Source organism: Gopherus flavomarginatus, chromosome 20 (assembly GCF_025201925.1).
Source record: "Gopherus flavomarginatus isolate rGopFla2 chromosome 20, rGopFla2.mat.asm, whole genome shotgun sequence".
Classification (NCBI taxonomy): domain Eukaryota; kingdom Metazoa; phylum Chordata; order Testudines; family Testudinidae; genus Gopherus; species Gopherus flavomarginatus.
The window spans coordinates 23,872,187-23,884,331 of record NC_066636.1 but is presented as its reverse complement, the minus strand read 5'-3'; the positions used below and the strand labels follow the sequence as shown (position 1 = coordinate 23,884,331).

The 12,145-nt window shown below is 59.7% G+C and overlaps 2 protein-coding genes across 2 annotated transcripts; both read left to right on the top strand.

The window, feature by feature from the left end:
* The first annotated feature begins 2,014 nt into the window (after positions 1-2,014).
* On the top strand, positions 2,015-4,722 carry S100A13 (S100 calcium binding protein A13). The gene is made up of 3 exons (XM_050929752.1): positions 2,015-2,209; positions 3,221-3,478; positions 4,515-4,722. Exons 2-3 carry the CDS (start codon positions 3,326-3,328, stop codon positions 4,650-4,652), a joined length of 291 nt encoding a protein of 96 aa, XP_050785709.1. The 5' UTR covers positions 2,015-2,209; positions 3,221-3,325; the 3' UTR covers positions 4,653-4,722.
* A 103-nt stretch (positions 4,723-4,825) lies between these two features.
* S100A14 (S100 calcium binding protein A14) lies at positions 4,826-10,137 on the top strand. The gene is made up of 4 exons (XM_050929751.1): positions 4,826-6,710; positions 7,005-7,210; positions 8,964-9,110; positions 9,565-10,137. Exons 2-4 carry the CDS (start codon positions 7,178-7,180, stop codon positions 9,685-9,687), a joined length of 303 nt encoding a protein of 100 aa, XP_050785708.1. The 5' UTR covers positions 4,826-6,710; positions 7,005-7,177; the 3' UTR covers positions 9,688-10,137.
* The last annotated feature ends 2,008 nt before the right edge of the window (positions 10,138-12,145 follow it).

Sequence of the window (12,145 nt, the reverse complement as noted above, 5' to 3'; positions counted from 1 at the left end):
TTTTTGTGAAAATCACTTAAAAATGCAGAATTGGGGCAACCAACACAATGGGTGAATTTGGGTCAATTTTGGCAAACTCTGAACCGCCAGGCCCAGCGGTGCCGGGGCTCTGAACTGCCAAGCCCAGCGGTGCCGGGGCTCTGAACTGCCAGGCCTGGAGGTGCCGGGGCTCTGAACCGCCAGGCCCAGTGGTGCCGGGGCTCTGAACTGCCAGGCCCAGAGGTGCCGGGGCTCTGAACTGCCAGGCCTAGCGGTGCCGGGGCTCTGAACTGCCAGACCCAGGGCTGCCGGGGCTCTGAACTGCCAGAACCCAGCGGTGCCGGGGCTCTGAACTGCCAGGCCTGGAGGTGCCGGGGCTCTGAACTGCCAGGCCTGGAGGTGCCGGGGCTCTGAACTGCCAGGCCCAGCGGTGCCGGGGCTCTGAACCGCCAGGCCTAGTGATGCCGGGGCTCTGAACCACCAGGCCTAGCGATGCCGGGGCTCTGAACTGCCAGGCCTAGCGATGCCGGGGCTCTGAACTGCCAGGCCTAGCGGTGCCGGGGCCCTGAACCGCCAGGCCTAGCGATGCCGGGGCTCTGATCTGCCAGAACCCAGTGGTGCCGGGGCTCTGAACTGGCAGGCCCGGAGGTGCCGGGGTCTGCACTGCCAGGTCCAGGGCTGCTGGGGCTCTGAACCGCCAGGCCCAGAGGTGCCGGGGCCCTGAACCACCTGGCCCAGAGGTGCCGGGGCTCTGAACTGCCAGGCCCAGAGGTGCCGGGGCTCTGAACTGCCAGGCCCAGAAGTGCTGGGGCTCTGAACTGCAAAGCCTAGAGGTACCAGGGCTCAGCTCTGGCATATATTAAACACTGGGCAAGGCCCACCCAGTCTAGTGCACAATCGTTCTCCCTGGCATGGCTCAGTGCGGCTCATCTTCTTGCCGGGTGTCTGGGGCACTGGCCAGGCTGCCAGTTTTGAATTTCAGGATTTAGTGACGTTTCCCCCCGAGCACTTGGAAGCCAACAAGAGGGACACTGTTGTTCAATCAGACCCGTCCTCTGGCCGTTTCCTGCCGGGGCTCCCTCCGCCGCTGGGCACAGGGTGTGGAAGGGGCAAAGGCCCACGTTAGGGGAGCGCGTTAGTCCTGAGCTGGAAGGGAACATGTTCAGGCCAACGCTCCTCATAAATAACTGACCAACAAAGGGAAGCACTTGGGTAATTTGAACCCCCACATTAACTCAGGCTAATGAATTTTTCAAACCCTAATAATCACAGAGGCGATTTCATGGAGTCAAAAAATGGTTCAATCAAAATGCTGTCAGGCTTGGGGGGTCTGACTTTGTGCCCCCTGCTGGGTTTGCAGCCGCTGAGACCTGGCAGCACCTGGCAAGAACCAGAGAGTGTGAGTGAGTGAGTGAGGCCCGGGTGAAACTGACTAGTTACCTTCCGGCCCTGGGAGGCAGGTGAAATGCCAGAGACGCAGATGCAGACTCAGAGCTGGGGTCTTTTGAACTACCCAGAAATTTGGGGGACTAGGTGGCAGGGAGCCAGGATAAGAACTGAGGGAAATTTGAATCCAGTGATTTAGGCCAGGTTTGTCTTTAACAAAAAAAAAGAAGCAAAAGCGAGAATGGTCTGCATGAGCTCCGGCCATCTGGGCTCGTGCTCGGGGTAGTCAGCTGCCCAGGGCAGGGGGTTTGTCACAGGGAAACACTGGTTGCCTTTTATCCTCGCTGCACCCTCCAAGCACATCCCGCTGTGTCACAAAGTGAAGCACAGTTTCCTGGCGTTAGCTCTTCCACTGGGTTTGCCAGGAGTCCCTGGAGTTAACTCGCTCCCATCCTCCCGTTTCCCTCGCCTCTGCTGGCTTAGCCCTGCTCCACCAGAGGCCTCAGTCTGTCTGTCCTGCTCTCAGTCTCTGGCATGGGCTGTGCATTTAGATCCCTAGATGCCGCCTGGCCGGGACGATATCACCGCTCGCTTGCTGGGGTGGGCAGTGACTTGCTCTAAACTTCGGATGTTGACTGCAGAAGGGGGGGGCGGGTTGGGACGTGGGCGGCGTTTGTCCGACTGGAATGGGAAACACTACACCGCTCTGCTGAACTACTGGAGCGATGAGCTCTGCCCCCCAGGGCCAGCTGCCCGCTCCCCCTCCCCGCTGGCCGGGTATAAAGCCATCGCTAGGGGACGCAGCCCTCCCTGTCTGCAGCTTCCTCCCAAGCAGCAAACCGGGGTAAGTGGCAATTCCCCTCCCTGGTCTGGATTCGCCCCCTTCTGCCTCCCCAGCCTGGGCAGGGTGTTACCCGGGGAGAGGTTCCTGGAACTGGGTGTGTTTGTGCAGCTGCTTCAGGTCCTGGGGCCTGTGTGCTATTTAACTGTGTCTGGTTCCAAGAGAAGAGGAAAGTCTTGGGGGGGTGACAGGGGGAGTTCAGGAGCTGAGCCCTCCAAATCACCCTAACTCCTCCCACCAGGCCCCAGCAGCTCGGGCTGTCGTCTGGCTTCATGGCAGCCATCCTGTGCTGGGCGGTGGTGAGCTGGCCAGGAGAGCGCTGGGGGAACAGGGGGCGCAGTGGGGTGGCACTTTCCTAAGTCCCAAGGATGGAGATGTCATGCCCTATCGCCTGCCCCCGGCACCGTGCCCAGCCAGCAAGGCTGTTGGTACCCCCCAGTCGGGCTGCCCCAGGCTGGACACTGGGGCCCTTTGTCTGCCAAGCTGTCTCTGGCTGGGGATGATGTAAACATGCGGCTCTGAGCCAGGCTGGGTGAGTGTGTGCTGGTCAGCCAGGGCATCCAGCATGGCTGGGAGCCGGCCTGCAGTGCTGCTTATGCCCCGGCAACCCCTGCCCGCTCGGAACCGGACAGAGACCCCCCAAATACATTGCACACGTTCCAGAGAGCCGTCCCATCTGAGTGGCTCACCGTCCCTGCTGACATGGGCGAGAGGAGAACGTCTTGGTAACCTCCTAATGGACTGTGAGCCAGCCGGTCCCGCATCTATCTATCTATCTATCTATCTATCTATCTATCTATCTATCTATCTATCTATCTATCTATCTATCTATCCCCAGAAACTCCATCTATCTAATCTATCTATCTATCTATCCCCAGATACCCCATCTATCTAATCTATCTATCTATCTATCCCCAGATACTCCATCTATCTATCTATCTATCCTTCTTGCTGTACATTCCTTCTCTCTCTGCTCTGGGATTGGCCCTAAGGCTCTGCCCCGTTTTCCCGCAGAGACTAACCATTCCGAGTAGCTGCGCCAGGCTGAGCTGAAGGTGCCCTCGCCTCCCACCTGCCCCACCCACCCCTGGGCAGCGGAGCCCAGCTCTCCCCGGCACCATGGCTGCGTGTGAGCTGACCGAGCTGGAGACGGCCATTGAGAAAATCGTCAGCATCTTCTTCACCTACGCGGCCCGGGAGGGCAAGAAGGGGACGCTGACGGCTGGGGAGTTCAAGGAGCTGGTCACGCTGCAGCTGCCCAACCTCATGAAGGTGCCAGTGGGGAGTGGGGGGGGGAGGTTGCATGTGATGGGGGCATGTGTGATGGGGTGGAAGGGTGTTTACTGGCAGGAACGGCTATGCTAGGGGTGGCGCTCAGGGTGGGAGGATGGGGGGCATTTTTTTTGGAGGGGCTCTAATTTCTTTCCCTTCAGTGCTGATGCTGCATCTGCTTTCCAGGGAGGTTAATAAATAAAATACTAATTAAGGTTCCTGCATGTGCTGGTCTCTCAGCCGGGTCTCATAAGGCACCAGGGTGAGAGTATCCAATCTATCTATCTATCTATCTATCTATCTATTCCCAGACACCCCCTCTATCTATCTATCTATTCCCAGACACCCCCTCTATCTATCTATCTATCTATCCCCACACACCTCCTCTATCTATCTATCCCCACACACCCCCTCTATCTATCTATCTATCTATTCCCAGACACCCCCTCTATCTATCTATCTATCTATCTATCTATCTATCTATCTATCTATCCCCACACACCCCCTCTATCTATCTATCTAATCTATCTATCTATCTATATCCCTTGCTGTCCATCTAATTGATACCATGGTACCACAGTGACCCCACCTAACTCAGAGCCCAGAAGCCGTTTGGCACCAGTCCTGCTGCTCTAACCACGGGACAATCTGCCCCTGCTGTAAGCCTGCAAGTGCCCCCGCCTGCCCCCGGCTCCCGCACTCTGCCCCCATCAGCACTTGGTGGGCAGGAGAGGAAGTGGGCTCTGCCCTGCTGCTGGGGTGCTCAGCGCTGGGGGCTGGGGACGGCAGGCAGCTGTGCCCAGATGTGGAAACGCCTCCATCCCCTTACCAGGAGCCTGTAGAATGAGATCCCTCCCAGCTGCAGGGCTGAGCTCCCTGCTCCCAGCCCTCTCGGCCCCTCCATGCCTCCCCACTGACTCTCTGCTGAGCCCTGGTCTGACCCCCTGGGCTCCATCCCTCCCCGGCCTTGCTGCACTGCAACCGCTGGCCCCTGGTGCTGGGCACTGACCATCTCTCCCCCGGCCCTTCCTCGCAGGACATGGGCTCCCTGGATGAGAAGATGAGCAGCCTGGACGTGAACAACGACGAGGAGCTGAAGTTCAGCGAGTACTGGCGGCTGATCGGGGAGCTGGCCAAGGACATCAAGAGGGAGAAAGTGGGGAAGAAGAAGTGACCGGAAGCAGGGAGGGCTGGAGGGGCCGACCTGCTCACTCCAGCCATGAATAAAACGTTCCCGTGGCTGAGCATGGCTCCGTTTCTTAGGGCGAAGGAGGGGCTGGGTGTCCTGCTCCAGGCGCCCGGGATTCCCTGGCCCAGTCACCCCCTGGCTCTGTGCACCCCTGCCCCACACAACCTGAGCTCAGCAGACGGAGGGGCTGGGAGGCGATGGGAGGCAGAGTCTCTGGGGGAGTGGGGGAGGGCTGCCCTGGCTGGGCCTACCACCAGGTCTTAGGGGACGCTGAGTTGCTGCAGAGATCCCCGGTACCCCCCTGAAATTCCCACCAGCAATCTTGCTCCCCCTCCCCCCAAGGGCCTGGTTATATTCTCCGAGGGACCTTTACTTAGCCATGGGTGCGGCTGTCTGGGGCTGAGACCCCCGACAGTGCCCGAGAGCCAAGGGGTTCAGCTCAGTGTCCCAGCCTCCAGCCTCCATGTGAGGAGTCTTAGCCCTGTCCTGGCCACAGATGATGAAGCGACTTGCACAAGGTCACACAGCAAACTGTTGGCAGATCATTCCTGACTCCCAGCCTGCCTGCTCTAGCCACTAGTCCCCACTCCCCTCCCAGAACTAGGAATGGAATCCAGGAGTCCTGACTCCTAGCCCCCCTGCTCTAGCCACTAGTCCCCATTCCCCTCCCAGAACTAGGAATAGAATCCAGGAGTCCTGACTCCCAGCTCCCCTGCTCTAGCCACTAGTCCCCAATCCCCTCCCAGAGCTAGCAATGGAAGCCAGTAGTCCTGACTCCCAGCCCCCCTGCTCTAGCCACTAGACCACCTGGCCCCTCAGACATACAGAGAAGGCCCCGGGAGGCAGTGCCTAGCAGGGGATGGGCTAAGGAGAGGGATGGGGCCTTTGGGTAGCAGAGGAAAGTCATGAACAAGTTCCTTCTGTCTGCTCTGCACTGCTGTCCCGGGCGTCTCCCCAGCCAGCCCTTCGCACCCGGGGCAGACCGGGATGCCGGGGCCTCTCGGAGCAGCCTGCTGGGGTGGCCGTTGCGCTGAGAAGAGAGCTCACCCTGGAGGACCCTGCAGCACCACAGGCCAGGAACCAGTTTCCACCCTGCTAATTCTACGATGCCCCGTGCTGAACCCACGGGGCCTCCCTCCACACGCTCCCTATGGCCACCATCCGAGAGGCAGCTGGCTGAGGCATGGCAGCTGGTCACACAGGGACCCCTCACCCTCTGCTAAGATGCAGCTGTCTCTGGGGTGGAGACAGCAGCTGGTTACCAGCCCCTCAGAATGCACCACTCCAGAGCAGTTTAGGACAGGACAGGAAGACTCCTTAGCTCCGGGAAAGTGTCCGGGAGTTTTAGCTTGGCTGTAGTCACCTACGCTGGTGTTTAGCCAGGCCGCGGGTGCTGACTCCCTGGTCTTGTGGACAGCGGCGGGGCTAGTCAGTGAACACAAGTGGCTCTGAGTGTCAGGTTTCCCCTGGAAGGCATTGCCTCTGAGAGCAGTGTGCCTCCTAGCCCCGGGCTGGGGCCTCAGGGCCAGCACTGACCACCCCTGCTGGCCAGTCCTGGCCTGGCCCCCGCGGTCCCCAGTACACATCCTGAGCCACACCCACCCAGCTCAGGAAAGCTGACGAAATCCCAGCTCCAAGTGCTCCAGCTGAATGCCAGGAACACGCCTTCTGCCAGCCTATGCTAGCTCACTGCCAGGGCGCTGGGCTCGAAGCCGGCCAGGGCCCAGCCCCCAGGCCCTGCCAGGGGGTTCCCCTTTGTGTCTCTGTGGTGGCAGGTGAGCTGCCCCCACAAGCTGGCGCTTCCTGTATCCCTGATTCTGTCTGTGCTGGATGGTGACTACGCCTGGGAACGGCAAACCTGGCCGCGGAGTGGGAGGGGCCCCGGCCCCACGCTGGCCCCGTGCCAGGCATGAAATGAGACACCTTGCACCACAGCTATAACTTGCAGGTAACTTGGTGAGGTGTCTCCCACTCACACCTCTCGGCGTATAAAACCCTGGTGGGGGACCAGCCCGCCCCGTCCCAGAAGAGCCTTTGGAGCAGGTAAGTGGCTTCTTCCTTTCCCAGCCCCTTCCCGACTCTGGCTGGGGGATCACACCTGCTGGGTGTCCCCCACCCCTCTACCCCTGCCCCCCCATGCTCCCCTCTGGCTTCGCCCCAACCCGTTGCTAGGGGAGAGGCACGGGACGTGTTTCAGCAGCTCCCTGCAAGGCTGAGTGCTGTTCCTTGCGGTGCACTTCCAACCTGCCCTGCAATCTGAAACTCCAGCTTCGAAGGGAAAATCTGGGGGAGTGCTGAACTAACCAGGGCTTCCCCCCCTTCTCTTTCCCCCACCAGCAAAGCCCCAGCACCTGATGTGAAGCCAGCTCCTGGGAGTTCACCCAACGCCTTGACTCAGCCCGGCTCATAGGAGGAGCCCGTGTCCCCTCCCGCACCGCTCCCAGCAGCATCCCACGGGAAAGCCAAGCAGGAGAGGGAGCTGAGGAACCGGCGCGCCGGAGAGACGCAGCATGGGCCAGTGCCACTGTCACAAGAAGCGCAAGGTCAATGAAAGAGCCATTAGCTCCACAGTGTGCCCTGGGTCACCCCACTTCCCGTGGGGAGAATTCGCGGGATCCCTCTGGCTGCGCAGGGTGCTTTTCTTGAGGATATATCTGAAGGGACCTGGCGCCTCACCTGCACTTGGGACCAGCAGTGCACTGGGAACAGTCCTGCCCTGGCTCAGGGAGATGGGACTTCTGGGGTCTGTCCCATTCCTTGCTCCTGTGCCTTCAGGATGAAAAAAGAACTCTCTAGGGGCCTGATCCAAGTCCATTGAAACCAATGGAGAGCGCTCCACCCCCGCTCCCAACTCCAGTGGTCTTTGGATCAGCTGTTCTGAGTGTCTGGCCTCAAGTATCTTCAGCATCTGTTTCAATCCGAGATGCTGTTTTCTCGCGGGTCCCATGCAGAGCGGGGCTCCAGGGCTGCCCTGGCCAGTTGAAAGCCCAGCAAATCAGGAGGCATTTCCCAGCTCTTGCAAAGCTAAAAGTCACATTGTTCTGGGCTGGTTTAAAAGTTGTTTCAGCAACTGTTAAACTAACCAAAGGAATGAAGGAAACAACCTTGGAAGTCTCCTGCTTTGCTCTGCGTTCCAGTGGGAGGGTCATTCCCAGAGTCCTGGGAGCAGTGCTGAGACCAGGAGTCATGCTGATTTACGCCAGCTGAGGAGCTGCCCCCTCCCCGGATCTGAGCTCCTGCTAGGAGGGATCAGGTCCCTGTAGGAAACCCGCTCAAAGCTATTCTGAAGGTCTGTTATTTTTAATAGCTTAGTTGGTAGTTACTGGCTTAGCTGTGTGTAAAGGGGAGAACCTCTGTGCTGAAGCAAACTGCTGCAGCTCTTCCCTTGACATGCAGCTTTGGGGAATTCATGAAAGCGGCAGAAGAAATTCTGGATAAACCTTCTGAGGGATGCAAATCTATTCATCTTTAACCGCCCCCCTTCAGCCTCCATGAGGGAAGAGAAGCTAGGCAGCCGCTGTGCCACCTCTGTCGGGTAGCCAGAGTTTCTGTCTGTCTGGTAGATACTAGGTGCCCTACTCATAGGTGAAGCTAAAATCCATTTCAGATGGGCACCAACATCCCTATGGGGAGGGGACTGATCCATCTGCTACGTGTACAGCGAGCCAGAAGGACCTGGTCTCAGTTCTGGGTGCAACTCTTGGCAGCAGACCAATGGAACCCCATCTGCTTAGACAGGAGCTAGGATAACGTACCAAGGGCTTTTGATCTCCAGGCTTCAGGGCAAAGTTGACCAGCAGATGGTAGACAGGAGGGAATTTCCCCTCCTGGCAGAGTCCTGGAGCAGCTAGGGGAAGTGTGGAGCACTAGCCACTGTTGCAGAGGACAGGCTGCACTAGGTGGACTGTGTCTCTCATTTGGGTCTGGCAGGAGGCAGGACCATTCTCAGCTGGTGTCGATTAGCTCCACTGACTAGGGGGCCATGGTTCTGGTGAGAGATAGAGGAGGGGGTGTCAGAGAAGATGGATCATTGGTTGTGGTGCGGCAGGGTGGGGAGATGCCAGCCTAGACGGAGCACAGAGCTGTTCCTTGGCAGTTCCCGGGAAGAGGTAGAGCCAGCCCCTGATCGCTCAGCCAGGTTCATGTGGGAGGTGGGCACCCTTTGATCTTCCCCGGGATCTCGGCGAGTGAAGCTGGGACGTTCTCCCTTAGTCTCAAGCTGCTCCTTGCATCACAGCTGGGCCTCCTTGCTCCCTCCCCCGCTAAACGTCTCCTCCTCCCGCCCGTGGGCTCTAGGACAGCCAGGAGCTAACTGACGTGGAGAGGGCGATCGAGATCGTGATCAACAACTTCCAGCGCTACGCAGTGAAGGGGCGGAAGGAGTGCCTGACCCCCAACGAGCTCAGGGAGCTGGTGGTGCAACAGCTGCCTCACCTGTCACAGGTAAGGGGAGCCCTTGACACTGCCCCCTGCCCCCCAGCAGGGCTGGGAGATTGTCAGTCCTGAGACAGGCCACTGACCAGGGGTGAAATCCCTGATGTGTGGTGGAGTGGGGGTGAGGCAGCAGGGTGGAGGACATGACCACCCACTAATCTGGGGTGGTGTTATTGACCCTGACCCCACTGCCCCCCAAGATCCCAACGCAACATTCCCTTCCCACTGCACCCCCCAACTTGAGAAACAGCCTCATCTCACTGCGTCCTCGATACTGCCCCAGTTCCACCAACGCCTCCAGCATGCTGCGCCCCCATCTCGTCCTGCAGACCCCCCCAACAACATCCTCCCTCACTGCACCCCTACTTCCCACCCACCTGCCCATCTGGGTGGGTGGCTCCCTGCTCCCCCCAGCCCAGGGTCTCCGCTGGTTTCTGATGGCCCGCCCCACTCTCCTTCACAGCATGTCTGCTCACTGGATGAGAAGATCGAGTGCCTTGGGGACCCGGATGAGGCCAAGCTGGAGTTCGGCGAGTACTGGGCCATCATCGGGGAGGCAGCCAAAGGCTGCCGGGTGAAGAAGTAACAGGCCTGAGGGGAGACACGGACCGTGAGGCCTCAGACCATCTGCACGGAGAGCGAGCGAGCAAGACTGTCGGCCATGATGTGCTGTGAAAATGCAGTGTTAATTCTTCTGGGGCACGTCTCCTCTCTCCTTCCCCCAGCTCTGGAACCTCTTCATTCTGGGCTCTCTCTCCCTTCCTCCAAGTCTAGAACCTTCTCATTCCTGCTCTAGAACCCCCTCCGCTCACCCGATCTAGAACTTTTTCATTCTCCCTTACTCTGGAACCTATAAATGCTGGGGAGGAGGGGGGTGTGGTCCCTCCAGCTCTGGAACCTTAAATTCATGGACATCAATTCCTTTAGTGTAGAAACTGTAAGCCCTAGATTTGAGTCTTGACAGTTTTGGACCCTTAAAATGTACCAATTTCTAGCTCTCTTGCTCTAGAACCTTTACATTCTGGGGAGGGGGGTTCCACAGCTCTGGAACCTTAAAACGCAGGGGTTTTAGCTACTTTACTCTGGAACTTTTAGATTCTGTGGTTCCATCTGCCCAGTCCTGGCACCTTCCCCTCGTCCTGTCCCTGGTTCCAGGATCTCTCCTTGGATCACCGCCCCGAACACTTGCTGTCAGCGGTTTGGGGTTCAGAGCTGGGCATTGGACCCTCCGCTCCTACAGGTCGCTGTCAATCTCCGGGGCGGGGTGTTTGGGAAGCGGCTGACAGCCCTGGGGCAGCTCACTGCATCGGGTGGAACCTATGGGGAGATGGGGCTGAAAAGAGAGGGGAGGGAGCCAGGAGCTGGGGTTAGGTGTGGGACCAGGGTGGGAGGCAGGGACGGGTGGAGGGAGCTCAGCGTGAGGCTGTTGTGGGTCTGGGATCTTTGGTTGGTCTATGGAGTGTGGGGCTCGGCTTCGGTTCAGTGTGACTCTGGCTCCATGTGAAGGGGGCTACCCCCACTCTTTAGAGTGACCGTGTGGTCCCAGTGCCACATGCAGGATTGGGGGATGGGGGCCCCCTCAGGATGGGAGCCCCTCCCGCAGCACGACCCATCCCCCTCTGCAGTGCGACGAGCATGCAACACCCCCAAGCGCCCCCACACCCCGCCAGCTGGACACTCAGAATTGTAAGAGCCCCAGCATGTGAAGGCTGCGGGGAGGGGGGGCACTGTGCACCCCGACGTCCCTTCTCTTTATGGAGCCCCGACACGCTTGACACCAACTCTGACCCCAGACCCCACCGAGGCGCATCCTGGGGGGTTGAACTTTCCACTGGAAGGAAGCAGAGGCCAGTGGTTAGAGCAGGGGTGGCTGGGAGCCAGGGCTCCTGGGTTCTAGTCCAGCTCTGGCAGTGCATGCTAGTGGTTAGAGCAGGAGACCTGCGATAAGCCAGGACTTCTGGGTTCTCTTCCTGATTCTGCCATTGGCCTTGCCAGTCCCTTCCCTCCTTCGCGCCTTGGTTTATAACCCACCCCTAAAATAGGGGAGGGGACTGTCAGGCTCCAGACATGGGGCACAAGATTATTGGTATTAAGAGTTCCTCCCTGAGCTGGGACTGGGGAGAAAACACCTCCCCCTCCTGCCACCCCCAGCTGGACCGGAGGGGGCCCTGCGCTGGGCTGGCAGCCGCTTGTGTCGCTTGCTAAGGTTTTTGTATAAATCAATAAAAGAAACAACTGGAAAAAAAATGGCCAAGGCCCCATTCTCCGGTCTATGTCGGCGTGCGAACCTGCGAGCGAGATGCACAGAGCCCAGCCTGCAGCGGGAACCCCGGTGTGGGGGGAAAAGCCCGGGGAGGGACCCTGCGGGGTAACCCCGGCCGCAGCCAGGGAACAAAACCCAAGCCGCGGGTCGGCTTGCTGGCTCCAGGGGCGGCTCCAGGTCCCAGCACGCCATGTGCGTGCTTGGGGTGGCATGCTGCGGGGGGCGCTCTGCCGGTCGCCGGGAGGGTGGCAGGCAGGCAGCCTTCGGTGGCATGCCTGGGGAGGGTCTGCTGGTCCTGCGGCTCCGGTGGACCTCCCGTAGGCGTGCCTGCGGAGAGTCCGCTGGTCCCGCGGCTTCAGTGGACCTCCTGCAGACGTGCCTGCGGAGAGTCCGCTGGTCCCGCGGCTTCAGTGGACCTCCTGCAGACGTGCCTGCGGAGGGTCCGCTGGTCCTGCGGCTTCAGTGGGACCAGCGGACCCTCTGCAGGCACGCCTAAGGGAAGTCCACCGGAGCTGCGGGACCGGCGACCGGCAGAGCGCCCCCCGTGGCATGCTGCCATGCTTGGGGCGGCAAAATGTCTAAAGTTGCCTCTGGCTGGCTCCACGGTGGGCCAAACTGGGAGGGGATCCCAGGGCCTGAGCTGGATGTGTGTGTGCGTGTCTGGGCCTGAGATGGGATGAGGTGGGATCTGGGCCTGAGCTGGGATGAGGGGGTCTGGGCCTGAGCTGGGAGGGGGAGAGCCTGGGCCTGAGATGTGATGGGGGGTGTCTGGGGTCTGAGC